Source organism: Drosophila novamexicana, unplaced genomic scaffold (genome assembly GCF_003285875.2).
Source record: "Drosophila novamexicana strain 15010-1031.04,08,12 unplaced genomic scaffold, DnovRS2.1 tig00000458-arrow-arrow-pilon, whole genome shotgun sequence".
NCBI lineage: Eukaryota > Metazoa > Arthropoda > Insecta > Diptera > Drosophilidae > Drosophila > Drosophila novamexicana.
In genome coordinates, this window is record NW_020824805.1 from 1162080 (window position 1) to 1189551 (window position 27472).

At 39.1% G+C, this 27472-nt stretch overlaps 1 protein-coding gene across 3 annotated transcripts in view; it reads right to left on the reverse strand.

The window, feature by feature from the left end:
• Nucleotides 1-27472, reverse strand: part of LOC115760482 (obscurin) — a 236881-nt gene that overhangs the window by 197683 nt on the left and 11726 nt on the right. For all 3 annotated transcript variants that reach the window (XM_030701819.1, XM_030701818.1, XM_030701822.1), the window contains exon 2: nucleotides 10208-10326. In XM_030701819.1, the coding sequence (XP_030557679.1) occupies nucleotides 10208-10326 (119 nt within the window). The remainder of the gene's footprint in view (nucleotides 1-10207; nucleotides 10327-27472) is intronic.

The window sequence follows — 27472 nt, forward strand, 5'->3', positions numbered from 1 at the left end:
ACTTCGTCTTCTGACCAAATCAAACCAGTCATAACCATATTCAGAAACATGGTGAAATTCAACCATATCTGATTTTGAGGTTTTTTCGAACAATTTTACTTTGCATAGAAATGATCGGCCGACTCGAGATGGTGGGGTATTAATTGCTGTTAAAGCCAGTCTACAGTCAGAACTTTTCTGTTTTAGTACGCCTACTGACGCTGAGATTGTTTTAGTTAGGGTGTCTTTTCCTAAATGTCCCTCCTTCTTCTGATATCAAGTTTATATGGAACATATTACCTGTGTTAAAGAAGTTTCTTCACACGTGCGTGATAATGACCTATTTATGGTGTTGGGTGATTTTAATTTGCCGAGCATGTCTTGGTCATTATTCACTGCCGAAAATTATCTAGTGCCCTCAGCACAGCATGACTTTATAGATTGCATGCTAGACCTTTCCTTGTTTTAAATAAATTAAATGTCTAATCATTTGAATAGAACTCATGATCTGGTATTAGTTATTGACTACCTTATTGCTAATGTGTCCAGGTCCCGTTCTTTATCCCTTCCTGAGGATGTATATCATCCTACTTTAGAAGTTGCAATGTTTAATTTCAATCCTCTTGTTTCACATTCATCAACTGCCTACAAGCCCCGCCGTTGCTTACTCAAAGGAAAGTATTCCTTGCTTAAACGCGGTTGATATAAATATTGCATTCCTAATACAATTCCCTCAATTGCTTCTTCAAAGTCATCCTGGTTCACTTCCAGACTATCAAACCTACAAAATATTAATCTAATATTTTAAAAACTTTAAAAAGTCTGGTTCGAGTATTGACTTGGCCAAATATTCTATAGCCAAGTCAAACTGTTTTTTTCTAAATTCTCAGTGCTATAAGAACTATCTTTATAATTTTGTAAACTTGAAGACTCTTCAAGTTTGCCATCTTCTTTTTCTGTCGGGATAGATAAAGCTAGCAATGATTCAAATTCTGCTAACCTCTTTTCTAATTTGTTCTAACCAACTTACTCTTCCGTCGAACCTAATAATAATTCTTACCATTACAATAATACTTCAGCCGGTTCTATACCCGCTCCTTTTATTTACCAATGCTCTCTTCTTTCTGCCATAAATTCTTTAAATTTTTCTTACTCTACTGGGCCTGACAATGTTCCTAGTTGCCTACTCAAGGAGTGTAGTTATTCCCTTCTTCGTCTGTTGCTAAAGCTTTTTAATCTATCCCTTGAAACTTCTGTCTTTCCATCTCTTTGGAAGAATCTTATATCATTCCTCTTCAAAAGAAAGGTTGGCAGTCTGATATACAAAATTACAGGAGCATTGCAAAACTGTCCGCTATTCCTAAATTATTTGAAAAAATAATCACTTCGAATTTGCAGCATTTCTGCAAATCAGTTGTTTCCCCTGTTCAACATGGATTCGTAAAGAATCGGTCAACTACGACCAATCTGCTTGAGTTTACTTCCTTGGTAAATGATGCTTTCCTTTCGAAAATGCAAACTGATGTCATTTACACTGACTTCAGTAAGACGTTTCACTCTGTGCATCATGACATTTTACTTTTCAAACATTCGGTCAAGTTTTCCCTCTGTCCCTTTTGCTTTGGATTAATTCTTATTTAAAAGGTAGGACCCAAAGAGTAATGCTGAGGCTGACTACCTCTAAACGAGTTCACCTTACTTCTGGTGTTCCTCAAGGTAGTCATCCTGGTCCTTTACTCTTTACTCGTTTTGTAAATGATCTCCCCTCGGTTATATCACATGCCCGTGTACTTATGTATGCGGTTGACGTGAAACTTATATATATAATACACGAATCCACTATATCATTCTCGTCTACAAGACGATTTGAACGCTATGCAATTTTGGTGTTCAGCCAATCAATTGCATCTAAATTGTTCAAATTGTATGTTTATGACATTTAATCGCACTACACCTTTTCTTGTCAGCTATACAATTGAAAATACTCCATTGCAACGTATACTAACAGTTAAGGATCTAGGTGTTCTATTTGATTCTGAACTTAGCTTCAATCTGCATATAGATACCATCGTTAATGGGGCAAAAGGTGTACTTGGATTCATTAAACGATGGTCTAAAGAGTTTAACGATCCTTTCTTAATCGAAACTTTTGTACATCTCTCTTGTTAGCCCAACCTTAAATACTGATCTTGCATCTGGTCTTGGCAGTATAAGAATAGCCAGGATCGTACTGAATCTGTTCAGAAGCAATTTCTGCTTTTTGCCTTACGAGGCAGACTGGTTCTTCTTAATCTTCCGTCGTTAACCAACCGTAGGATAATTCTCGGTGTTGTCTTCCTACATAGTTTGATTATTGGCGACATAGATTCTCCTTTTCTGCTAGGTCGTCTTCAGTTCTCTGTTCCGTCCAGACCAATCAGAAATTATCGCCCCTTATTCCTATCTACGTGCACAACAGACTACGCTATGCACAATCCTTTTCGCGTGCTATGTAAAAATTACAATAGTTTGCATCACGTTTTCTCTACCGAACTCTCTCTACCCCTAATAAAATCGTTGCTTTCAGGATACCTTCGGGAAGTCACTGACCATTTCCAGCTATGAGCAGGGGCATAACTTGCGGGACTGGCTATAAATTTCCCCCACCGGGTCGGTGATGTTATTAGAGAATTGGGTACTCTAACTAGGCTTTTAGCATTAAATTTTCATAATATATGTATGTTGTATTGAGTAATCAGGAAGATACTCGTTTTGTCGACCATGTATAAAAATAAAATAAAAAAAAATAAATAAAAAAATTTAACGTCCACTAGCTTTCGGGGTGTATTGGTTGTGGACACAGTTTTATTACTGGTTTGATAACACCACTGCTTATTGCAAGATTCAAAACTCTAAATAATCCATCTGCTCCAGAATGCGTGCTTGTAATTCGACCCAAAGAAAACCGATTTTGCTCATCTGTGCAAATGTTTCAAATTTCACCTTTTCCAAAATTTTTGTGATTAAACATTAACAAGAGCGCATCACAAGTGAGAAAGTTGGTGTTAACACCATCAAATCCTCAATTTCATTCAAAATAGCACATAGAGGCCTTGAATTAGGACAAGACTCAATTTGTGCTAGCACTGTCGCAATTTCCTTAAAGGTTAATAACCGCTCTCTTTTAAGATGATACTTAATGGACTTATCTCCTGCTTCCCATAATCCACCAATGTATAGAGCTTATGGAGTGTTGAAATGCCTAGTGTTTGCCTTATTATGAAATTTGATGCAATCAATTATAAAGCTTGTAGTTTTCTGTTGGCCCACAATCACTATAAATCACAATAAATAGCTGTGCATAGACCACGTCTGCCTATGGAAAAGCCTCCTAACGTAACGTTAAATCTAAAACTGGCATTAAATGTATAGCCATAGTCGCAAAACGTAAAGAACATGGCAACGTATTCTTTTTGAGCTACACGTCTTCTTCCCTTTAATGGTGTCCTCTTTCCATATTAATAAGTCAAGCATAGTCAACTTTGACGAATGAAAAGGTGCTTAAGGGGCGCACGCGCACCGCTGGCGAGTTTCCCATTTATTGACTTGAAAAATGAGGCTGCATTTTAAAACTTGTTATACATTTATGTACTCCAAAACGAACTGCGTTACGTCCATTGATCCAAATTTTTTTCTTATATAATTGAGCGTAATCGATGAGCCTCCATGCAAGGTAAAAGCATGACTATGATTTACAAGGCTCGAGAAAAAACGTTTATAGGGTAATATATAAGGACGTTACTCATTCGCTGGCAACAAGGCATAGCGCAATCTGCCTCCAATTTTTTTTTTTTGTTTTTAAATTTCAATTTTGTTTATTTCCAGATCTGGAATCCTGTTTCTCTATGTATTAAAGTATGTGTTGAGAAGTAATAAACTGGTATCCCTTGGGAACGGCTTGACAGTAGAGAATGTTTTTCATTCCGTTTCAAAACAGTACTTCCTTACCATTCTTCTCTGACGCTCTCCTCTAATTCATACGTTGATAGCTCCGTTCCATTGCGCTCAGACTCTATTATGCGACAATTTCGAATCAAACGTTTAATATATGCCATTACCCTTTGGTTATATGAATGGAATTTAAAAGTCAAATTCTACATCAATTAACACAAGTAATAATAATATTTCTATTTAGCAATAGTAGCTTTATTTATTAGACACCAAAAAAGTGAATATTAAGATGCGTAGATGTTGATGGTTAGAGAGCTCGAGCTAGAAAAGAGTGGACATACTTTTCGTAATATGGTGAAATAACAAAATAGTGTAACCAAACTTATCAAAGACAAAAAACTTAAAATGTATCAATTTCTGTGCTGCCAGATCGCCACAGTACCCCCCTTCTAGACTTCAAGTTGTGAAACGAACGGGGATTCTAATTGTGCGGTGAGGCTTTGTAAATTGTTGAAGCAGTATAGGTGTGTTGGGAGTATCCTTGGATGTGTCTTGTTGTTGACCTACTGGCGATGTTGCTTCTGAGTTGGTTGTCATTGATTGTTGATGTGTTTCCATGAAAGCAGGTTTGAGGTGATCAATTGATGCTTTGGTATCGTGACCATTGATAAGTATGTTGAAAATTTTGGTTTGTTTTGATTTTACTTCAAATGGGCCGTCGTAGGGCGTCTGAAGCGATCCACGTACCGTGTCGTTACGCAGAAAAACATGAGTTGAATCAGCTTATACTTATATTGCTTAAAGATAAAAGGTTTTGATGTGTCGTGGTTGGATGTTTGAATTGGTCGGATTTCATCTCTGTTAGATCCTTGCCGAAATCAGTGTGTGGCTGAAATTGACTGGAGTTGTTGAAAAATTCTCCAGGAAGACGAAGAGTTGTGCCGTAAACAAGCTGTGCTGCTGTTGTTTGGATGTCTGGCTTATATGCTTAGCGTAAGCCGGGAGAATCATTGGCAACATTATAGCTGCCTGAATCGTGTGGTGCCAACGTTCGATGATTCCGTTTGCCTGTGGATGGTAGGCGGTTGTTCGTAAATGATCAATGCCGAGGAAGCGCGATAGCTCGCTAAATAACCTGGGTTCCATTGTCTGCCTTGCTCCGTGGTAATGCGTGCTGGAACTCCAATGCGAGAAATCCATGTGTTGATGAGTGCTGTGGCTACTGTTTCAGCTTGGACATCCTCGATGGCGATTGCATCTGGCCATCTTGTATAGCGATCAATGATCCAATGAGGTCTACATTAATATGTTCAAATCTGCGTTAAGGCAAAGCGTATTGTTGGAGTAGTGAATGGACGTGGCGCGTGACTTTAGATTTTTGGCAAGGGATACAGTGTTTGACGAAGTGAGCTATATCCTTATGCATACAAGACCACACAAAGCGCTGTTTGATGACTTTAATTGTTGATCCAACTCCTCCATGGGCAATGCCATGCATCTTACTGATAATATTTTTTCTTTGTGGTACTGGTATGAATAGCCGCACTATGGATGTCGAAAAATCGCATAAGATTGGAGTACTTGATTGCGGTAAGTTGATAGATTTGATTTAAAGTGAAGTTGTGTTGTCATTAAGTAGCTTTTTCAGCTCTGGACAACTTGCTTGTGAAGCAGCAATCTTATTGTAGTCGATGATGTTGGCTTCAATCTTTTCGATGCGAGAGAGTGTAACAGCAGTAATGTTATCGACACCTGCTATGTGCAGAATAGATTTCGTTAATTGCCCGATAAAATCTAGATGACGTGGAAAAGCTTCTTCTGATTTTTGAGTAAAAGCGTATACCAATGTTTTATGGTCAGTGTGGACATAAAAAATTGTACCTTCGAGCATATAACGGAAATGCTTGATACTAAGGTAAACTGCAAGAAGCTCCCGATCGTAAGTACTGTACTTGCGTTGTGCGTTGTGTTTTGGAGTTTTCAGCCCATTGGCTGAAGTTCGTTGTTGACGATCTGATGCAGTACAGCGCCAACGCCTGTATCGCTTGCGTCCGTACTGAGTGATAACTGAGCATCTGGAGCAGGCTGTACCAAAAGTATTGCTGCAGCTAGGGAACGGCGACATCGTCAATATAGACGAAAACAAAGTCTAAGTCCCTCAATGCGGAATGCATGTACCTTTGGAAGGTTTGTGCAGCGTTGAACAATCCAAATGTCATGTGTGTAAACTCAAATAATCCAAATGGTGTGGTTATTGCAGTCTTTGGGACGTCGCCTGGTTCGATGGGGATCTGGTGATACGCATGGTTAAGATCAATTTTTGAGAATATTTTCTTGCCATGAAAAATGTGCGTACAGTCTTGTATGTGTGGAAGTGGATACCGATCCGGAACAGTTTGTGCTTTAAGGGCCACATGGTCGCCATTCACCTGTTGGCTTACTGACCATGTGCAACGGCGACGCGTATGCACTTTGTGATGATCGGCACACACCTATTTTAATCAAGAACTTGAATTCCATTTTGGCAGCTTTGAATTTATCTGGCGTGAGTCGACGAGGTCTTGCGAATGTTGGTGGGCCTTTTGTCTCAATGCAGTGAGATCGCCACAACCCAAAGAGTCGTGTATACATTAAATATTGACCTACGAACATTGAGCTAGGCATCTCCTCAAATTATATCATGTGGCAAGTCAAGCTTCTTGTCTTAATACTCACATGGGAGAGTGACTGTTGATCAATGTTATTGGAAGACCAATTAAAACCTTCCTCCGGTCCTTGTAACCACGGCGGTCCATGCCACCACAGTTCACAAGATGCCAACTTAAATACGCTAATTCCCTGACTCAGATGATCAGCAGAGTTATCATTTGCGGAAACATGTCTCAATGGTCCTCCATTTCCAAAATTTTGTTAATGTGATGAACAAATACTTTCCAGTTGGCACCTCCTCCACAAAAGTCAACTCATTGAGTCGGACCAAAAAATTCTACTGGAGAAGTTTATATTAATTTGAAAATTCTAACCGCTGCTGAAACTATGTTATCCCAGCCAATCTTGTTCTTCCATAGAGGCGGCATCAGTATTTTCCCGGTTACAATAATCAGACTCAGCCATCCTATAGGATCAAATAATCTCGCAACTGTTCACAGAATTAATCGGCTCGTAGATAAGCTTGCTGATACTTCGAAATTCAAATGAAATCGAAATTCATCCTTCATGGGGCTGTATACCCAACGTACGTGTGTCCACGCTATCAAGATGCGACAATATCTCTGATTCTCGAAACTCGATAGGTATCTTTTTAAATTGGGCAATTACTTGTCCACTTTCTTAACTCAAATGTGCCACTGCGTAACATATAAATGACTTGACTCTGACCAGAAAATATGTCATCAACATACATCTGATGGTTCACCACATCCACAGCCAACGTAAATATCTCTTTATGGTCCACAGCTTACACAGCTCTTGCATGACTCGCAAAGCTTAATAAAATTCGGAATTTATACCAAACACTAGCGGGTACAGCCCGGCGTTACTCATGGCACGTATAAAATAAATGTCAAAAAGCTTTGAAAATTATTTAGAAACTGATCGGACGGTAAATAAACAACTTTCATACAAACGTATTCCGCCAATTTTCCACTGTTGCGGGGAGAATTTCCCCAATCGTTGAAACACGTATTCATTAAGTTCTTATGTAGAGCTCTAAAAATAAGTAAATCGGACAAAACTTAAAACTGCACCAAAAAAATTTTGAAATCGCATTTCTACCGAGGATGCTTTGATTTTGCGAAAAATTTGAAACACGTCTCAAATGATTTTTCATATAGATCCTTGAAAATGAATTTGAGCTCAAATAATCATCCACCAAATCTTTGACCCTCATTTCCACCAAGGAGGAATAAATTTTTGGAGAAGTGTGAAACACTTTGAAATTGAGTTTGAGGTCGTAAACAAAAAAGTTTGATACAAAAGTTTTTCGCGATTTTTCCATACTTGCGGGTGGAGTTTCCCGAAACCCCGTCCTAACGTGCACCTTATTCACATAAGGTAACTACAGTCAAAATTGCAGCCTCCTGGCTCTTACGATTTGGGCTGTGCTTTGATCACCAATCAGTCAGTCAGTCAGTCAGGACAAACAGTTTTAGATATAGAGATAACAGTTAGGCATGCATACTCCTCGATATTCGACTTCCATAATATGGCCTGATACTGAGCATCGTCTTTTGGAATATTGATGCACCTGTACATTTTTTCTTCGTCAGTCATAAGCATGAATCTTAGACCACGCCAATCAAGAATAACTCCAGGCACCTGCAATTGTAATTTTGGCCCAATTGCTAAAATGTCATTCATTTCCACTTCCCATTATGTCTTGCTTGAGCCGTTGAACACAACTCGGACATTCGCAGTTGAAGATGTTTCCTCTATAACTGGGTGATGCAGTAGATAACATTACTGAGCTGCCCCTTTGGATGGTTGCATGATATTATAAATCATAGGCGTAAACCGTTCCATTTGGCTCAGCTCCAAATACTCATTAGTTGTGACAATGAGCTTCTTCCGGTCTGTACTCAGGCGCCTGTCCAGATAATCTAACCCCTTTAGTGCGCTTCGATAGGACTATCCAATCAACATAGTTTGATCCAGATAAGACAAAAAGGGTAGACGTACAAGATATTTTCCCGAAGATAAACGTCGATGAGTATTGTCAAAAAAGTCCTCGCACCACCTCACCTCCGGTGAGAGACTTGCAGACTCACAATCGAATTGCTCTAGTCCCCAAAACTTGCGTAAAACATTGTCGAGCTTCTCATTTGCATCATGATTGTGTGTCTACACTGTGTGCGACGCAAGTTCGTTGATCTTTCCAGACACGATATAGCCTAAGTGTGTATTTTGTGCTAAAGGTAAATCTGCTGGTCCTCGGTAAGCCAACATCAACTCATCGTAAATATCGCTCCCGAAAAATGGAATAAAATAATAAGGATCGGCTAAACGGAAATTCTTTAGAATATGGGGATTCAAATTTCAAGTCAATTCCTGTAGACGCTTTGGTGATTCTTTCATTTGCTAAACTGTTGATTTTTTTATGTATCCTTTTCCTTCGCTGTTGGTGAAACGACCTATTGATTTTTAAGATATAGGACTTTCCCCTTTTCGTTGATTAAATTTCTAGATAATTTCTGATCACTTCCGTCCTTCTTAGTGCGCCGCCTTTTGGCCAGTACGAATATGTTAAGATGCCATTTAGCCTTCGGAATGCACCAGCACCATGAAACACTTATAAATTTATAAACTTGGTCTTGAAACCATTAATTCGTGAAGGGAATATTTTTGTCCACATAGATGATATTGCTTTAGGAACCGAAACAATCGAAGAACATTTAGAAACGCTCAGTAGAGTGCTTCGGCTTTTAGCAGAATATAGGTTGGAAATAAAATTAAGTATATGTTTATTTTGCTTTACGAGTATTGGATTTTAAGGCTACTCTGTACAAAAACATGGAATTAGCTCTAATAATGAACATATTACCGGAATTAAGGACTTCCCAATTTCGAAAAATCCTATTGAGGTGGAAAAATGTTAAGTTTTTTTTTTCTTATTTTAGACATTTTATACCTAGTTATTAAAATATAGAGAAGACATTAAATGAATTAGTCATATTAAATGCTAAATATGAAATTTATGAAAAATGTCGGACTATTTTTTAATTTGTACGGGAAATATTATTTTTTGTCCCATAGTAGCACTGCACAAGCCGAAAAAGGAAACAGAATTACATTACACAAACAGTCTGACAACAAGTTTCATCTAATATCATACTTTTCCCAAGCCACAACGGCAGCTGAAAAGAACTATCATAGTTTTAAGCTTGAAGCTCCAAAAATGTTGTATTCTTTGAACACAAGTAAAGGATTAACTTAGAAGGAGTTCCGTTTAAGATAGTCACTGATTTTAACACGTTGACATTGACTTTGAATCGTAGGACTCTTAATGATAGAATTGCTAGATGGCCAGATTGGTGTGTGATAATTATGATTAATGAGTATTAAGTAAACATTTAAATGTTTTTATAATCTTTACTTTCGTGATACTTAAATTTACACTGTTAATAAGTTAAAGAAAAATGTAATTTTAGATTATATTTCATAAACTAAGATACGATCAAGAACTATCTAAATTGTAAGAATGGCCAAGATATTACATTAATGTCGAATATTAATTTTTTTGCTTATAATAATAATTATTCATAATAGGTTTAATAAGCTATTCCTTAATCTACTAACTTACCTTTTTTCTCCAATATTAGATATTGTATTTACTAGTTCAACCAAATCGCCTCGGGTAACACTGACCGCATCAGATGTTTGGGCCTGATAATTTTGATTTACGAAAACTAAATCAAATGTCTAAAAGAAAAGAGAAGTCCGGCTTAAAAATTAATTAAAACAATAAGTAAGGATGTCTTCGACATGCCGAGGATTTCAGGGCCTTGTTGACCTTAACGCGATATTGATAAAATTTGGCTCATATATATGGATCACACCTTAACAAATAAGTGCCGGACATGACATCATATTCCTTATAAGATTGATGAGATTTTGAATATATCTAAGTATATTAGTGAAACTGATAACTCTTTCTAGAATCACTGTAAGACATTATGCATAGCCAGAACCAATGACGTCTTATCGCTAAGCAGTGTTATAATGCATACATCAGCGCTATGGCAGGTGAATAAATTATAACTGACTAATTGACTGATTGATTGACTGTGTGATTGATTGGCTTTCAACGCAAGCCGTAAAGTCAAGGATGCTGAAGTTTTCACTGTAGCTACCTTATGTGATGCACGCTAAGTCGGGATTTTGTAAATTTCGGAAAATTTTGGATATTGCGAAAAACTTTTGTTTGGAATTTTTTTGTTTATCATCCGACCGTTCTCAAGCTTATTTTACAAGATCTTTGCTTATATTCATTTGAAGAATCAGAAAATATAGACAAAAAGTAACTTAAAGTGAACACAACGTATGAGCTCCGGATAAATGTCCGAACCGAACATCAGATTTAATTTCACTGGAAGCTGCGGACGAGCAAGCGTTGTCTGTACCGGTGCGGGTGACGGATAGCCTGGAGGCCTTTGCCAGTAAAAATGCCCTAGTGTCGCGGGTCGACTTGCCGGTCCGAAGACAGAAAAGTCCTCTCAGGAACACGGTCGTTCTGCTGTGCTCCATTAAGGTAGACAGCGTCGCACTTGGGCCTTTGTGGTGCAAACCAACGGGGATCGCGATGGCGTACGACGCGGTTCGTGGAGGTGCAGCAGGGTATAATGGTCGCCATGGATCTTGCAGAACTTGTCCTTGCCTCGACATGAATTCGCGGAGTGCTGTTGGGGCAGGCAATTTGGACAGTATTTATTCACTTGCTCGGAGTCTTTTCTCAGGGGACAGCCCCAGGAACCTCTGGCACTTTCGCAACGCTTGCACTCCTCGGCACACTCAGCATCGGAATGAATCCGTTGTCAAGCAGCCCTTGGATCGACCTTGCTGTTGACGTGGAGACATCGAGCTGTTATGTGAAGAAGTTGTAAGATGATGACCATTAATTATGCAGCTTTATACGGATGGTTGATCTGTGAATCTAGGATTCTAGACTTAGATTAATGGGAAATTGAAGATTAGGTTCTACCGGGAGCCGAATCAGCTTTGAGATGGGTCTCTTAGATATACCTTGGGCTGTTAGCACGTCGGCCACTCAGACTCTATTCGGCCTCTAAATACATAGCTTTGATGCTGAGGCACACAGAAACGCACACGTAACGTTTTGTAATAACAGGCGCGACCTATAATTTTTAATCTCGAAAGGGCCTGCAAAATCGACTCTTGTGTGAGTGAATGGCCAAGAAAATGTGACTCTCTCCACAGGAAAGTCGCCCATTGCCTAAGCTTGTAATTTATTTTTTTGGATTACATAGATTTTGCAGTAGTTGAACGTGGATTTTACCAACACCATGAGCTTTGGACTCCATTGCTGTGATCGTATTAGACGCAACATGAGCTAGTTGCCTCCATGCAGGGATATACGCGGAATACATACGTGTACCGCATTATTATAGGATGTCGCTCATCGTAGCTGAGTGCTTCGGCCGCTCTTACGCGACCACACACTCGATTGATTCCCTTTCTATCTAAAAACGGGTTCAAATTAAGAAAGTGATGTGAATTGCTGGAAGTGAGCGGTTTTTTCCTGCTCAAGCAAGTGTACTCTGACGATTAAACTTGTTTCTGGGTGAGCAGAATGAGTATTTCTTGTGCATAATAAATCTCGTTGCTGTCATGTTCGTTTGCTGACGGGAGCGAAAATCTTTTACAACGCTTGACGAAACAGAAAATGTCGGCCAACACTCGCAAGGCTCGGTGGGGCACCTCTACTTGCTAGGCCAACGAGATTGTACTCGGATCGTACATCGGACCATTTACTGGAGTCGGTGAGCTGAAGAATTTGTGCCACTCTGTTTGCCACAAATGTAGTCCATGCGCATGGGGCTTAAGAAGCCAGGCTAGCACTATTGTGGAATTTGCGCAATAGAACCAGCCGTCGCCAGCGAAAGGTAGCTGGGAAATGAGTTCTGCTGATAATTCGGACAGAAGTGCTGCCCCGCACAGCTCCAGTCGTGGCAAGGACACCGTCTTGACTGAAGCGACCCTCGTTTTTGCTGTTAGGTGGTGGACCGAGATGCGATCATGTATCTCAGTCCACACATAAATGACAGCTCCGTATGCCTGCTGCGAAGCGTAATATTGAATATTCCCCTGTGGGCAAAATTCGAGCCATCTTGGGATGCGAATTGCACTAAGGTACTGCTACTTACTGAGAAGACTCTCAGGTAGTGGATCGTCCCAGTCTAGTTCTTGGAGCCAGACCTCCTGCATAAATATTTTGCCTGGACAATGACCGGAGCCATCCTACTGGATCGAATAGTTTAGCAATCTGTGTAAAGACCCGCCGAAATCAGCCCAAAGCAGGTGGTCCTTGGAAATCTCTTGGCAAGTCCTTTTCATTGGATGTCCATTTTCACAAGGGGAACCCAGCAGATTCAAGGGCTTTGCGGAGCTCTGGGTTTTCCTGTTGTGCTTTTGATTTGGAATAGGCTCCTGCCAGTACATCGGCGAAATTAATGTTGTTTGCGATAATGTGACATGCGAAGGGGTAGAACGAACAGCATCAGATAATTGCTGTGTACCCGAATTGCCAAGAAGGGGGCACAACTTGACGTTGAGCTCGAAATCACAAAGCTCGTTGTCCTTTGTTCGGAACAGACTTCTGTGTTGGGATGCACGTGGATCCACTTTTTTGTGATATCAACATTAAAGAGAATGGTTAAGTCAGATTGCAGAACGGGCCCTGTATACAGCATATCGTTCTGGCGTTAAATACTACGTAGAGCTTGTGAACAGCATGGCGCGGAAGATAACAGTTATCCGAACCATTGCTTGGAGGGACTTGTCGCATATGACCTGAGTCCAGATACTCCTGGATCACTGCATCGTACTGCTCTTATAGGGGAGAATTTTTTGACAACCGATTCTCGTTTTGAAGGAATTGAGCTAGTGAGATGCACCTTGAGTGGCCCAACTGGATGTGATCGCAATTTTTAAAAGTGTGACCAAGTATCTTCCATTTTCATCTTTTCTGGTTGTTTTTGGGAAGTTATAGCGAAACTTGAGTCGAAAAGAATAAGACAGATTTGGCCAATGTAAGTTCAGAAGTTCTTTCAGAGCATTTTGGGGAATGGTGTGTGAAGGCATTTTGCCTGGTAGCTTTGGAAGGACAGAGGTTGAAAGGGAGCAGAGGTTTTGATATGAACCCTGGACTTTATTGAGTAGCCAATATAATTATGGCAGAGTATTAGCGATTGCGCCGAAATAGCTTAATTCAAACCGAAACCTGTGCGTCAACGGGGTGATATGGAAGTCTTTTGAATAATCGCCCTGATATAAAAGTCGCTTCTGACCCAGAGTCGATTATTGCCCGAACTGTGTTAATTTGCGGATGAGTAGTTTTGAACGATAGCTATAGAAGTTGCGTGGATTGTATTTTCGAAGGAGGTTTTAAAACTATTGGTGTTGTGGAAGCGGAGGGCACCTGGGGCCTATCAAGGCGGAGCATTTGATTAAGCGACTTTGGAAATTCCATTCTCAACAGTGATAAATTTGCAGAAAAGGGTTCTGTGAGAGTTTTTTTTACAATCCGAGCGGCTCATGTTCAGAGATCCATGTGAAAATTCTTTTAAGTCAAATTTCACTCTCTTCTCTTATTCGATCATGTACAAAATTTTTCTTATTATGCACTATCAAACGACCGGTAACTAATAGCTGGTCGGATGTGTTAGCTCCCCCCTCATTAAGATTAAAGCCGTTCGGTTTTTATCAGACTGTCAATAACAATATGTAGGAAAAATATTTGGCTGGCCCTTTTTGGTCTTTGGTACATCTTTCAGAGAAAGATACTAGTAGCTAGTATGACGATGATGAAAACACTTAACATTGCTGGCGTTGTGGTCAGCTTTTTCTCTATGTCCCATTGTATAGTAGTTTTTCAGTCTTCGGCCGGTGATATTCAGGAGTGTCGATATTGTTGTTCCTAGGAGTCTTCGGACTATATTCTTCATGTTCCTCAACGCGTTTATTTTGTTTTCCCTATACGCTTGTGTCACTTTATTGTGGCTGTTACCCCTTTTATTATGATGACCACAACATGTTTCGAACCTAGATATGTGGGACTAGTGCTATAATGTGCTGTGCTGCCGGAATGTAGTTTTTGTGCACAACTCGTGAAGGGTAACTGCCTACAGAATGTTTTTGTAAGCATGGCAGTGCAGTTTCCAATTGGCAAGATTTGATTAGTCATTCGGCGACATTATTATTTTCAGCGAGATTTAATATTGTACCATTAAAATTTAACGGGAAACAAAGTGATTTTTTTTACAAACTAAGCAGAATCGGGGTATTTAGTAATAAAATGTAATAAATTATGATTTTATGAAACTTACATGTAGATTGTTCATTTATAATTTTCTCTAGTGACTGAATAGTCCTTTCAAAACAGAAGAAATGCTTCCGAGATTTTAGAAAAAATTGAATTTGTGCGCATTGTTGCTTGTGCGTACACATACACACACATACATTTAAACGATCCCTAGACATGAGAGCATTGAAAGCACTGAGAGTAAGCCAAATCAATTTTCTGTAGGGAAAGCGAGAAACAGCAATGCCGTTCTATCGTACAAATCATATGGATGAGAGTAAGCCAAAGCAGTTTCCTGCAGTGGAAGCGAGATAAAAGACAGCGATGCCGTTCTACCACAAAAATCATATGAATTTCCACATAAATTGTTCTAGTTGTCTCATCCATATGTTGTATGGTTAGTAGTTTTATAGAAGTAGCCTGTTTCGATTAGTTTCTCTTTTACAACCCCGACAACAGTATTTTCGGCTTCAGTAAATTTATTCATTTATTGTTGTACTCGATTGTTAATAACAACTTGTCTGTCTATTGATTCCACTAACTTTTACTGATTTTTTAGGTATTTCTTAATCTAACCAAGCGGTTCTCATATATGAATGCTTCTAGTATTCACCAAACTTGGCATGTAGCTTTTAGAATAGTATACATATATGGATCAAGTATATCTCATTTTATAGCTATCAAAACCAGGACTTCGATTTTTATCGATTTATCGGAAACAAACTCATGCTGCGCGGGAATTAGGAGGACCAACATTACGAATTTCAAGACTCAAGCTCTTTTAAATTCTGAGATCCTTGCGTTCAAGCATAGGGACCGACGGACGGAGAGACGGACATACAGACGGGCAGGGCTAAATCGACTCGGCTATTGATGCCGATCAAGATATGTATACTTTATGGGATCGGAGATGTTTCCTTCTGTTTGTAACATACTCTTGCACAAATACATTATTCCCCTTTTACCCATTTTTAATGGGTTCAGGGTATAAAAATAATAATGAAATAATAGTGACCAAGTAAAAGGTTCTAGTCGAGAGCTCCCGACTAGGGAATACTCTGAACCCTTTAATTCCAACACCAAATGCAGCTCGCGCAACGCGCTCGTTTGAATTAATCCCTTGGCAGGTTCGAACTCGCAACTGACCTCATTATTTGCTTCCGAATCTACTCAACAGCCACACCAGCAAAAAAAAAAATTATCATAATGAGAAAAAAACGAATTAAAATAGCAGCGCAGAAAACAATACATTCGCAATTGCAATGCTGTTGATAGAATTCAAAGCATACGCGTATAAATGTGTGTATGAACATGTATACAGAAATTCTTGAAGTTTTCGCTAGCTGCTGCTAACACGTGCGGAATCAAAACACGTAACTTTTGTTTATTGACCGATATTAACGAAATTTTCTACAGTATATCTTATTGTACCATCGAATATTTAGAATATAATATTCTATCATTTCAAGTTTGGTTATTCTAGCTCTTAATATTTACCTAATTTAAACTCGATCTTCGCAGGTACAAGGAGGACCTTCAGCTGAAATTTCAAGTTTCTATCTCATATAGATTCTGATATCCTTGATTTCATACATACGGACAGACAGACGGACGTGGCCAGATCGACTTGGCTATTGATGCTAATCAAGAATATATACACTTTATGGGGCGGAGATGCTTCACATAATACCCTTTTTACCCTTTTTCAATGGGTTTAGCGTATAAAAATGTTTGGGTTTCTGCTGTTATGTTTTTGTGCTCGCTCAACAAAAACTAAATCGCCTATGTACGTAGACTTAAAGTTAAGTGGACTCTATGTTTAGTTGCTTAAATTCCAATTTTTTGGTAAATCTTCGTTTTAGTCACCCCACATAACGTGAAAATGATTCAGAGGTGGTGACTATTTCACTTAGTTTTTTATCAGAATTGATACTTTAATTAAACATAATTTATAATTTATTAATATAAGCTAGAAGCTCGTTGTATTCACCTTAGGGCTTAGATAAATAATTTTAAATGTAGCTTGTATTTAAATTTATGAAAATATTAGCCTTCGGCTATCAATCCCTCTTTGCTTGCATCTTGAGACTCCACAAATTCAGAGCATAAAGAATCAATGTGGCTAACAGGACTGAGCTTCCTAAGATTAAATGTCTCCTATCATTGTCACCATATTTCCCTGCAATTATCTTATTCTAAGGCTTCGATGCTCCATAGCGTGTTAGTTCGTTCGCTTAGTGCATTTGGTACAAATCGACTACCTGCATTGTTGTAACATCAAAATAATAATTGTCGCTTTCCTGCAAGTGACATGTACCAACTTGGGTTCGCTTGCCTAGTATAACTATTATAATTTGGTAAAATAGCACAGACTAATCGGGTCTGGCTTCTCGTAACTAAAAGAAATATAAAGGAAATAAAGTCTGCTTAATTATTTATATTGTTAACAGCTATTAAAAAATCTCGATAGCGCAACATTTTGATGATCCCGCCGTGAACTTGTGTTGTTTTCTTATTTTACATTGAAGTAATAAAAGTGTTAAAAGATCAGCAACCAAACATTTTATTTTTGCTCTTTTGCCGTTGCTTTGGTTACACTCTCAGTAGCTCAAAGTTGTATTCCCTTATTTGCATAACCCATTTGAAACTACTGTTTCGCTGTTTCGCTCGGAATTTTAGTTTTTAGTGAAATAGCACAACGCAGTGCTTCAATATTCTTTTGTTCAAGGTTTCGGGCCCGAGAAGACATTAAGGGTTAAGGCACCGCCGGCATTACCCTTATTAAAGTTGCCTAAGGTTAGTGGGGGATACACTAAATGGTCCAGCTTTTATACTATGTTTTCTATGATTTAGCAGATATGGAAGGATTCAGCGCTGGATACAATTCGATCACTGAAAATAACGAACGATAATTATGCCATTGCACTTAATTGATTGGAGAAAAAATTAAATAATAGACGCTAAGTTTTTCAAGCACATGCGTGGGATATTGGGGCTCGAGAGGGTAGCAGGTATGTCGAGGCGAGCGAGCAAGAAAAAATGAGAATGTGTCTAATGCGAGATAATAAGAAAGATAGAGATAACAAGATACAGAGAGATAGATAAAATAGCATAAGCCGTCAGTAGTACAGAACATGGCATTAAGAGAACGTCGTCGTACAGACACTATTTGTTATTTCCAATTCAATTGTAGCGTTTGCCTTAGAAGATTGCGCATAAAATTTGACTTTGCTTGGGCACGCAATCCAGCACCAAGCCAAAAGCATACTACAAGTACATCATGGTGCCATAGCAGTCGCTAGGTGCACTGCAAGAGAGAGAGAGAATGATATACTCTATGTTTTGCCTGGATGACCCACCTGTTATAGAGATGTTGGCATATGTAGGTGGCATTACTGCAGAGTTACATGACCGAAACAGACCGCTGCTGCTCCTTGCCATCCTTGAGCTTAGCAAAGCAAAGCGTCGCATCGCCCGGCACTTTCCGCTGATCCATCCAAAAAAAAATGCCCCATGCTCCTCATAGACAATGTTGCCCATATTGTCGCATCATATTGTGTTTGTTGACCGTGTTAGAACCATGAGCGCTAGATCAGCAGGCAGCTGGTACTCGGGCTGTAGTATTTGATTGAGCGCCATTTCTACTTCTAAGGCAAATTTCATGTCGCCCAGCTTCAGTTACTGGATAAGGCTTTGCTGCAGCACGCGCACCTTAATAGCCAAGTCTTGGTAGTTCTACCGCACAGTCCAGACGCCCGAGTAACGTCGTGGTGGCACCAACTTGGAGATACGGTATCCGATTGCATCTCGGAAAAATCGAAGACGAATTCAGAAACTCCAAAACTTGGCCTTGCACCGAATGACCGGTGCTCACCGACACATCAGAAATTCTATACCTTGCACAAAGACCACAAAATAACGACCATAGACAGCCAAGTCAGGGAATTAGCCAACCGGGAAAACGAACGCTTGCAGCAACACTGCAACCGGGTAGCAAGAGACCTCACTGGAATTTTTATTTGCCGCGTAGTGCATTTAAAACCATGCTAAATTTGATGGATAAGCTATTCGGCGTCATAATTATGGGCTTTGCTACCAGCGAATTGTGATCCAAGATTTCGTATTCCTTCAATAAATCACAGTTTTAGAATAAAGATTCATCAAATAAAAGAATCGGCGTTTCAAGCTAAGGAGCTTGCGACCTTCAGTATTTTCAATGCTCAAGTTTCTGATATTTGCTTAAAGACTTGATTGCGATTGAGGCTCTGATGAGTTTAGCATATCAAGATAACAAAAAGTCTAGTTATGAGTTCCCGAAGATGAGATACCCTAAACCTTCTTCCACCAACACCAAATGCAGCTCGCGCTACGAGCTCACTTGCTGTAGCAGCAAAACAAATAAGTTTATGAAAGAAATATCCCTATATGGAACTCGCACCTGTAACCGCTCGTGCTACTTGCCAGCGCCTCTACTCGACAGCCATACCAGCATTTTATTTTCAACGATTAAAAAAAAAAACGAATTAAATTTAAATTATAAACAAACATAGAACACAATACAATCGCATTTGCAGAGCTGTTTATAAAATCTAATAAAGACCCGCACTCACGTATTAATTTGGTACTTTATAAGAGCTAACAATTGTATCCAAAGTGCTTATGCTTATGCCTTTTTGGTAGTTTATCCCTCAGCTCGCTGGGTCTATACCCACCAACTACTTCAATATGATAAAAAAAACTTAAGTCGACACTTTACCTAACAATAAACATTGCTCTGGCACTTGCTGTTAAATCATTATTTCATTGCTGAGGCACATGACCGAGCCAGCCATCGGGTCTCCAACAACAATGGATTGCGCAGAAGGTCTACCGATGCCCATAATTGGACTTATCGTAGACGCAAACTGCATAATTGGCACTCAACCGCAACAGAAACCTATACCCAAGGGGAAGTGTTGGTTAGTAAGGGAATATAAGTAGTAACACAGAAACATATAATTTAATTGAAATTAAATTAAATTCCACATTTTATTGTGCAAGCTGTTAGCAGTGCGTGTGTTGTGAATATTGATTACGAATATAATAAAATGTTCAGACAGACGAGTGCATCAAAATTACAATTACGAAACTCATACCTTTTGCCGATTGTGTTCACTGAGCAATAAGTCGTGAAATACCATGGCATAATTAAATCAGTCCCTAGGTTCAGCGGCACGAAAAACGAATTTATAGCTTTCAGGCAATCCGCCACCGAAGCATACAAACTTCTTAAGCCGAATGAAGGCAGCAAAACACATTATTAAGCTGTAAGAGCATTGCTGGTGTCGCATAACATGGTACTCAAAAACGGATACGCCAACAAGACTTCGGACAGGGGCTAGAGATGGTCAGGCATCACGAATAAAAATGTTATGACTCATGAACCTGATAGAGCACCGCTTGTTAACAACGAGGTCAGACCGTTTTTGTCTCAGTCCTTAAAAAGTCTTGAAATCAATGGTATTTTTGTATCAGCCAAAAGATCTACCATCTAATTTGGCGTTGGCTAGGGAGACTGAAGCATCGAACGAAGTACGGAAGGAGAGAACTGCAACCAAGTTCTTGTTAAACTATAACAAGAACCAAATGCGGTGACATGAAAGCCAGGAAAAAATAATGGGCCGGGAGTGGTCGAGAAAGTAATCCCCATTTATTAAAAAAAAACAAGTAAGAGCTTCTAGTCGGGAGCTCCCGACTAGGGAATACCATGAACCCTCTTATTTCAACACCAAATGCAGTTCGCGCAACGCGCTCGTTTGAAGTAATAAAGATACATTTAAAAAAAACCCTGAAAAGGGGGTTCGAACTCGCATCTGACCGCATTACATGCTGACGACTCTACTCAACAGCGACGGACCGGACTATGCCCCAACTCAACAGCCCCACCAATAATTAAGTACTATTGAGAAAAAAACCAATTAAAATAGCACCAGAGAAAACAATCGCAATTGCAATGCTGTTGATAGAATTCGAATCATGTATACAGAAATTATTGGAATTTGCACTAGCTGTCCCATCCAATTTCGCAGCAAAACAAAACTTTGGTTTTTCTTAACCGATCTTAATGAAATGTTCTACAGTATATCTATTGTACCATAGAACATTTGTGTATTCTCAAAAAAGTAAATTGTATTAAAATTGTGTCTTAAATTGGTATGCAATGTAAGTTGGGTTATTAAGTACCCCAGTGGTAGCGGGGAGGTGGCGAAAGGTATAAAATTAAAGATACTTGATACATATATGATATTCTAGAAGCAACACATCAATGTTTGTGACTCCAACTCTTAATATTTACCAAAATTGCTATAAAAAAAAAACAGGATGTCATTATCGACTTCTATCGATTGCTTGGAAACGGAGTAAGTTATCGATTATCGGAAACGAACTCGATCTGCGCAGGCACTAGGAGGACCTACATCTAAAATTTCTAGACTCTAGCTCTTATAGGTTCTGAGATCCTTGCTTTCATATATACGGACGGACGGACAGACAGACGGACATGGATAGATCGAATCGGCTATTGATGCTGATCAAGAATATATAAGTTAACAGAGGCCAACGACACCAGCTCCAGATGCTGATATAGCACTGAGCCGGATGTTCTTACGAGCTAACAGCGGTCAGCAAAATGCAACATAACACCAGCCGCAGAGGCTGACATAGCTCTGGGCCTGGTGTTCTTGCACTACGGCAGCGCACGAGACGCAAGCTAAGCATTCTAGCGGCCGTTGTGAAAGCACAAAATAGCTTAGGTATTTTTGATCAATCTTTTGTAAATTTAGTTTTTAATGCGGCTTTCACTGGAAACATCGGCCCAGGGACTTCGCGCTTAAATTAACTCACTTACTACGGCGTATCGGCCTAGTGTTTTATAAAAAACCAAAATAAAGTCTTGTGACGAAAATCCGCGAAGACCCTATTATTTAAACCTTAATTTATATACTTTATGGGGTCGTAGACGCTTCCTTCTGCCTGTTACATACATTTATACTTTGCACAAATACAATATACCCTTTTTACCCATTTTCAATGGGTTAAGGGTATACAAAGAGAAAAATGCTTCCCAGCGTATGACAGGCCAGAGGCCTAATGTAAGATTCCAAGACTCTAAAACCGCGTCCACAGCCGCGATAGCCGAGGCTCAAAATAACGTCAACTCGACATGTGATAATGATTTATTCATTTTTTTAGGGAACAGCTGGCTGGGAATGAAGTAAGAATCCTATCAGACATACTGGTGCCCATAATTGATATTAGGCCAGTAAATGAGATAAAAATTGAATCAGAAGTGTTTAACGAACATCTTCGGGAAAATATACTCATGGTTTTTATTGGACTCTGCGACACCGTTCAATATTATCATAGGTTTCGACTTGCTAACGCAGACGGGAGCGATCTTCTATATTGAGAATGGCAATATCAATTATGGGCACGTATCCGAAAGGCTACAGCACCTCAATTGCGGCATTGCAAATTATACTAATGTTGATAATATTGGCATGCCAGAGTCCATAAGAAACGAATTCTAAAGCATGGGTTTGAATAGAGCACAGGCATTTTCGATCTTGAACGGGGCACAGTCCATATAAGAGACAACAACCCATTCTACTCGAAACTGTACTTTCTGATTTCGTCAGAAAAGAAATAAAAAATAATTATGTAACAGCATCATCTCGCCCTCAGGTTCATCGACAATAACCCAGTTTGGGTAGTTGATAAAAAGGATTGCGCGAAAAAAAGAAAAATGCCCAAGATTCCTATGAAACTTCCTTCTCCGCAAACAGCCAAAAGTTCGGGTTCTTTCGACGATCGTTCGGATTAAAGAATGCAAATTTTCCAAAGTGCAATCAGTGACGTGCTGCTTGAACAGTTTTGCAAAATGTGCTATGTTTACGTGGATGAAATAATAATATTCTTTGAGCATTAAAAGGATCACCCTAAGCACATAAGCTGAGTTTCTAAGAGCCTGTGCGACGCTAACATGAAGGTTTCCAAGGAAAAAACTCAACCAAAACGTAAACCTTGATTTTATAGTATTCATGGGCCCGCGAAATCAAAACTTCTGCTCGCAGTGATATCATCATTCTACATGGTCAGTCTTTACAGTTGTTTTTATTAAATACAGCAATTGACAATCCACTAAAATAGCTCCATCAGCAAACACATTTTAAGAAAGACTGCCATTGATTTTGGTGTTGTACAAGTATATGCATTTGAGAGGCTGCGAAATTTTGTAACTTCGGAAGATATCATACATAGCTTTCAGTGAGCAATTAAATTTAACGACGGATGTTTTTGTTTACGGAATTGGTGCGGTAATGTCAGAAGAGAACACTTCTCATTCTATGAATTAAAAAACATTGAAATAAAGTAAAACACACTATGCTACCAATGAAAGACCGTCTTGTTCTAAGACTACTCCGATGGCGTAGTTGGATGATTAATGAAATTCCTTTCGAAATTGGGGTAAGCTAATATCACATCCTGTGCGCTGTTGCCAAGCGTCACTTTTATTTTATTATAAACAGTTTTGGAGAGTCTGCCATTTTCTTCGGTTAGAAGAGTTCTACGGGGCTTCGCAAATTTGGCATAATCTCTAATTAATCTCCTATGATAAGCTCCAAAAGGAACGTAAGTCCTTGAGGGTTTTGGGGTAGGGAAATTTTCTGTATTCCATTCCTTTTCGGTGTTGGATTTTCGCTGTTTGCCGAAATACTAAAACCTAGAATATTGTCCTCGGCTTTAAAAAACTCACATTTGTCGGCTTAGAGTTTCATATTTGCCTTGTCTTTGCTTGTGAAGATTATTTCTATATGTTTGGTTTCTCGAACTGAATGAGGACGTCGATGTTAACGAAGCATATTTTACCAACGTGACCATCTTAGAATATCTCTAAGGCCCATCCCCTCGGGGATGGGGTACCGGTCTTAAATTGTTACAGCATTAAGTTTTCAGTAGCCAAATACTATACGATATATCTTTTGAATATATGTATCTATTTGAATGTTTTGTACGGTGACAGTAATGGTCTTAGATTGCCGTCGCGCATGATGTTGCTTTTCTACTTCTCCCCTTAGGAAGCTGGGTAGTGGTATTAACCGGGGAGTCTGATATCGCTCTAATCTCACCTAACACCTACACTTGTGGTGTACGTCAGTTTTTCGTCCGGATCTGCAAGCAAGTCTGAATGTGTTTGTGTAAAGCGATCTATTAGATTTTCCGGTGTGCTTGACATGTGTTCGCTTCTTACTTTTATGTTATTGATTGCTTGAGTTGGTAGTTGTTTTTTTTGCGTTCTATAGTTACATCTTATTATAAATATATTATTTTTAACATTTATTTAGATTGTGTTGGACATAATTTTGGTTTGATCCGGTATCGATGAAAAAATTGAGGGTAGTGCCGTTCCCCGTTCTGCAATTGAAATAAGGCAGTGAGGAACAGTTTAAGCTAAACAATGAACATCTGAGGCATAAACCACGGTCGGATTATATGCGAGTACACTTCACTTGTCGGGTCACCAAATCATTCACCTGAGGCCTGTCCATATAATTAATATTTCTAGACCACATGGAGCTCTATTGGTACAGGTTTGGGCTCTGGCTTGGGAGCGAGTGGGCGCGGATGCAACGGGTATGCTTGTCTATACTCAAAGAAATGTTAGGGTATAGCGTATTGTGCTATTGTCAGCTGGAGAATTGTTTTGCTTGTAGGGCTATGGTTGGTTGTGTCATCTGATAATTCGTTATTCGTCGTAGGGAACGAAGTTCATCCACTGTCCAGAACTATTACTTAGCATAATTTTTGTTGGTCGGTATCTAGTATTAGGGTGAACTGTAAAATTTCTTGGTGATAAAGGTGGCGGTTATTGTCTAGTTTTGGGAATAATAAAATGGCTGTGTACTTGGTTTTCTACCAAGCTGCTCAGTTACAAGGCGTGGTAAGGATCCCTTGGCTCTTTGATAGACAGGAGTCGAGGTAAATCGCCATTTCGACCTCGTACGAACGTCCCCAAAGCTTTGCCTCGGTAACTAACCGTCAAAGCCCTTAATATTTCTGGTGTGTCTTTATGTACAATTATCTGATTAGGGATCAAAGATAACTGGTGGACCATGAATCAGTGAGAGCATCTGATACCCGCAAGTTTGTAAATCTCGTGAGAGTGATATCGGTTTACTATTCGCCAAATTATTCATTAATAGCCTGGCGTATTATTTCACCTCCCTGAAGCGTATCCTTTACTAAGGAAAAATTTCACTTGTTTAAGTCCAGGACTTACTTTTTGTGGGTTGTACATTTCGTGGACAGCACACACTATATGGACCAAGCTTTATGTTAGCGTCTGAAAGATCTCTTTCCTACACAACTTAAGACTTCTTCACTTGCTTGCGAAATTAGGTAGAAAGTGCGAAAACTGTGTTTGCTCTCTTTTTTTATTAGGTTTTATTTATTATGCCTTATTATTTTCTTCTATTATTATAAACTTATATTATTTAGAGCCGGTATGGTTCTACCCTTCTATTCGGGATGGTCCTTTGGGAGTCACAGAATCGGAGTGTTTGCGAATGCAGTGTTTCATTTGGCCATCGGTAAACGGTTTTTTTTATAAGATTTATTTTATAATGGACGACCATCAAAAAAGACACTAATGCAATAGATGCTTAAGGGAAGTATAATTAATTAGGTGTTAGGTGAGATCAAGTGCATTGTATCTGTTTGAGGCACTTAACATTTAAACTTGTTTGTGGTGCATAGTGGGTATTTTTACAAGGAATGGGTTCTTCGCTTTGCGTTATCCTATTACGACATTCGGTCCCTGCTCGGGCGCCAATTAAACAATTATAAACTGTTTTATTTTTTCTATAAGGAAAAAAATTGATTGAATATTAGTTCGGGTCGTACTGCTGTTGCTTGCACCTAATATTTGGTGACGGTGCTCGTTCCACAAATTTAAATATAGTATAAAGAGGATTATCTACCAACATCATCGCTACTTAGTATTTTTTCTTACATTTCTTAATATGTTCATTGAATTGAACAACTATTGATAATATCTATCGAGATGTTGTACATTGAACTGTAAACAGTATTCTGCCTTTTACATTGAGCTTTAATCTGGACTATTGACCTTAGTTGAAGTAAAAGAGCTACTGCAGAGCTCTTTGGTGCACTTAATACGTCTTGCAGCTATACCAAAAGATTTGTATTCGGTTTTAAATAGCGTATGGTGATTTGTCACATGTATTAGCAACACAGTGCGGTATGCATTGAGTGATTCGTTGTTCATATCTGCGAGCTAAAAGTATTATCTCTGTCTCTTAAGGTAAATCAGCTATCGGGATTCAAATTATTAGTAATTCAGCATTGTTGACGATAGTCAACATTATATGGAAGCTTAAAATAATGTTTAGTTACAAAATTGAATATTTTAGGTTTGACTCAAGCATTGAAAATGAATAAAGAGAATGATAAACAAAGTTTATATTACAAAACATAATGTTTCAATGCAAAATGGGAAGCAACGTTTGGCCACTAAGCATACAAAAGATAAACGCTTCAAATTTTCCTTAAAGTCGCTGATAGAATTTCTGTTGCGACAAAGCCCCTTGAGAGCTTGACTGAGAGTGTCAGCCGTACGCCGAGCCTCCTGAGCCGAACGTATCTCGCATCGTGCACTACGTCGCTGCTGCTGAGGTAGATCTTCATACATATGTAAGCATCATGTGGATGTGCCCTCAAGTCAAATCAATGCATATGTAGCGAACCAAAGATATTTCAATGGCCTTAGGTTTTTAGTAGATTCTTTTGTGCCAGCGGCAGAAAAAGGCACACTCATTTATTAAAATGCTCTATCATACAAGAGTTGGTCCAGTCAGCCATCATGAAAAGAATCTTATTTATTTTTAACAAAAAGTTGAAGACAAGAAAGTTAACTTAAGAGCTTAAGACAAAACTAAAAACTTCGCCAAAAAATCATTGATCAGCATTTTCCACAAAGGAGGCTTTGAGGCTTTGCAAAAACAGGGAGATACGTCCCAAGACCATTTGGAAATAGTGGAGGCCGCTGGGGTAAGGAGCATTTTACACATTTGCCCCGTCATCTTGTGTTTGAGTCTTTTTGCAGTTTTATTAACGGCGTCTCACTAAATGCTACTATTGTTGTCGGGCCGACAGCTATATCTTTTTGAGAAGAAAATTAGATTTGGATTTTGTAGGTTCGTTTTAATGGCAGATATAGCCAATATGTATAGACAAGTTTTAGTAACAGAATCTCATCACAACTTCCATTGCATACTGAGGCAATGTCACGCCCATTGAAGTGCTGCGTCTGAAACTTTTACTCCATTAACAGTTAAAGAGCATAAATGGAGTAGTAATTGCTCTGAAGACGACTGAAAGCCTTTAATGCTCAAAGCTAAGGACGCAACTTGAGCGTTTGGAATATATTGGGTGAGCCAAAACAAATATTACGAAGCGAACACTGCTATC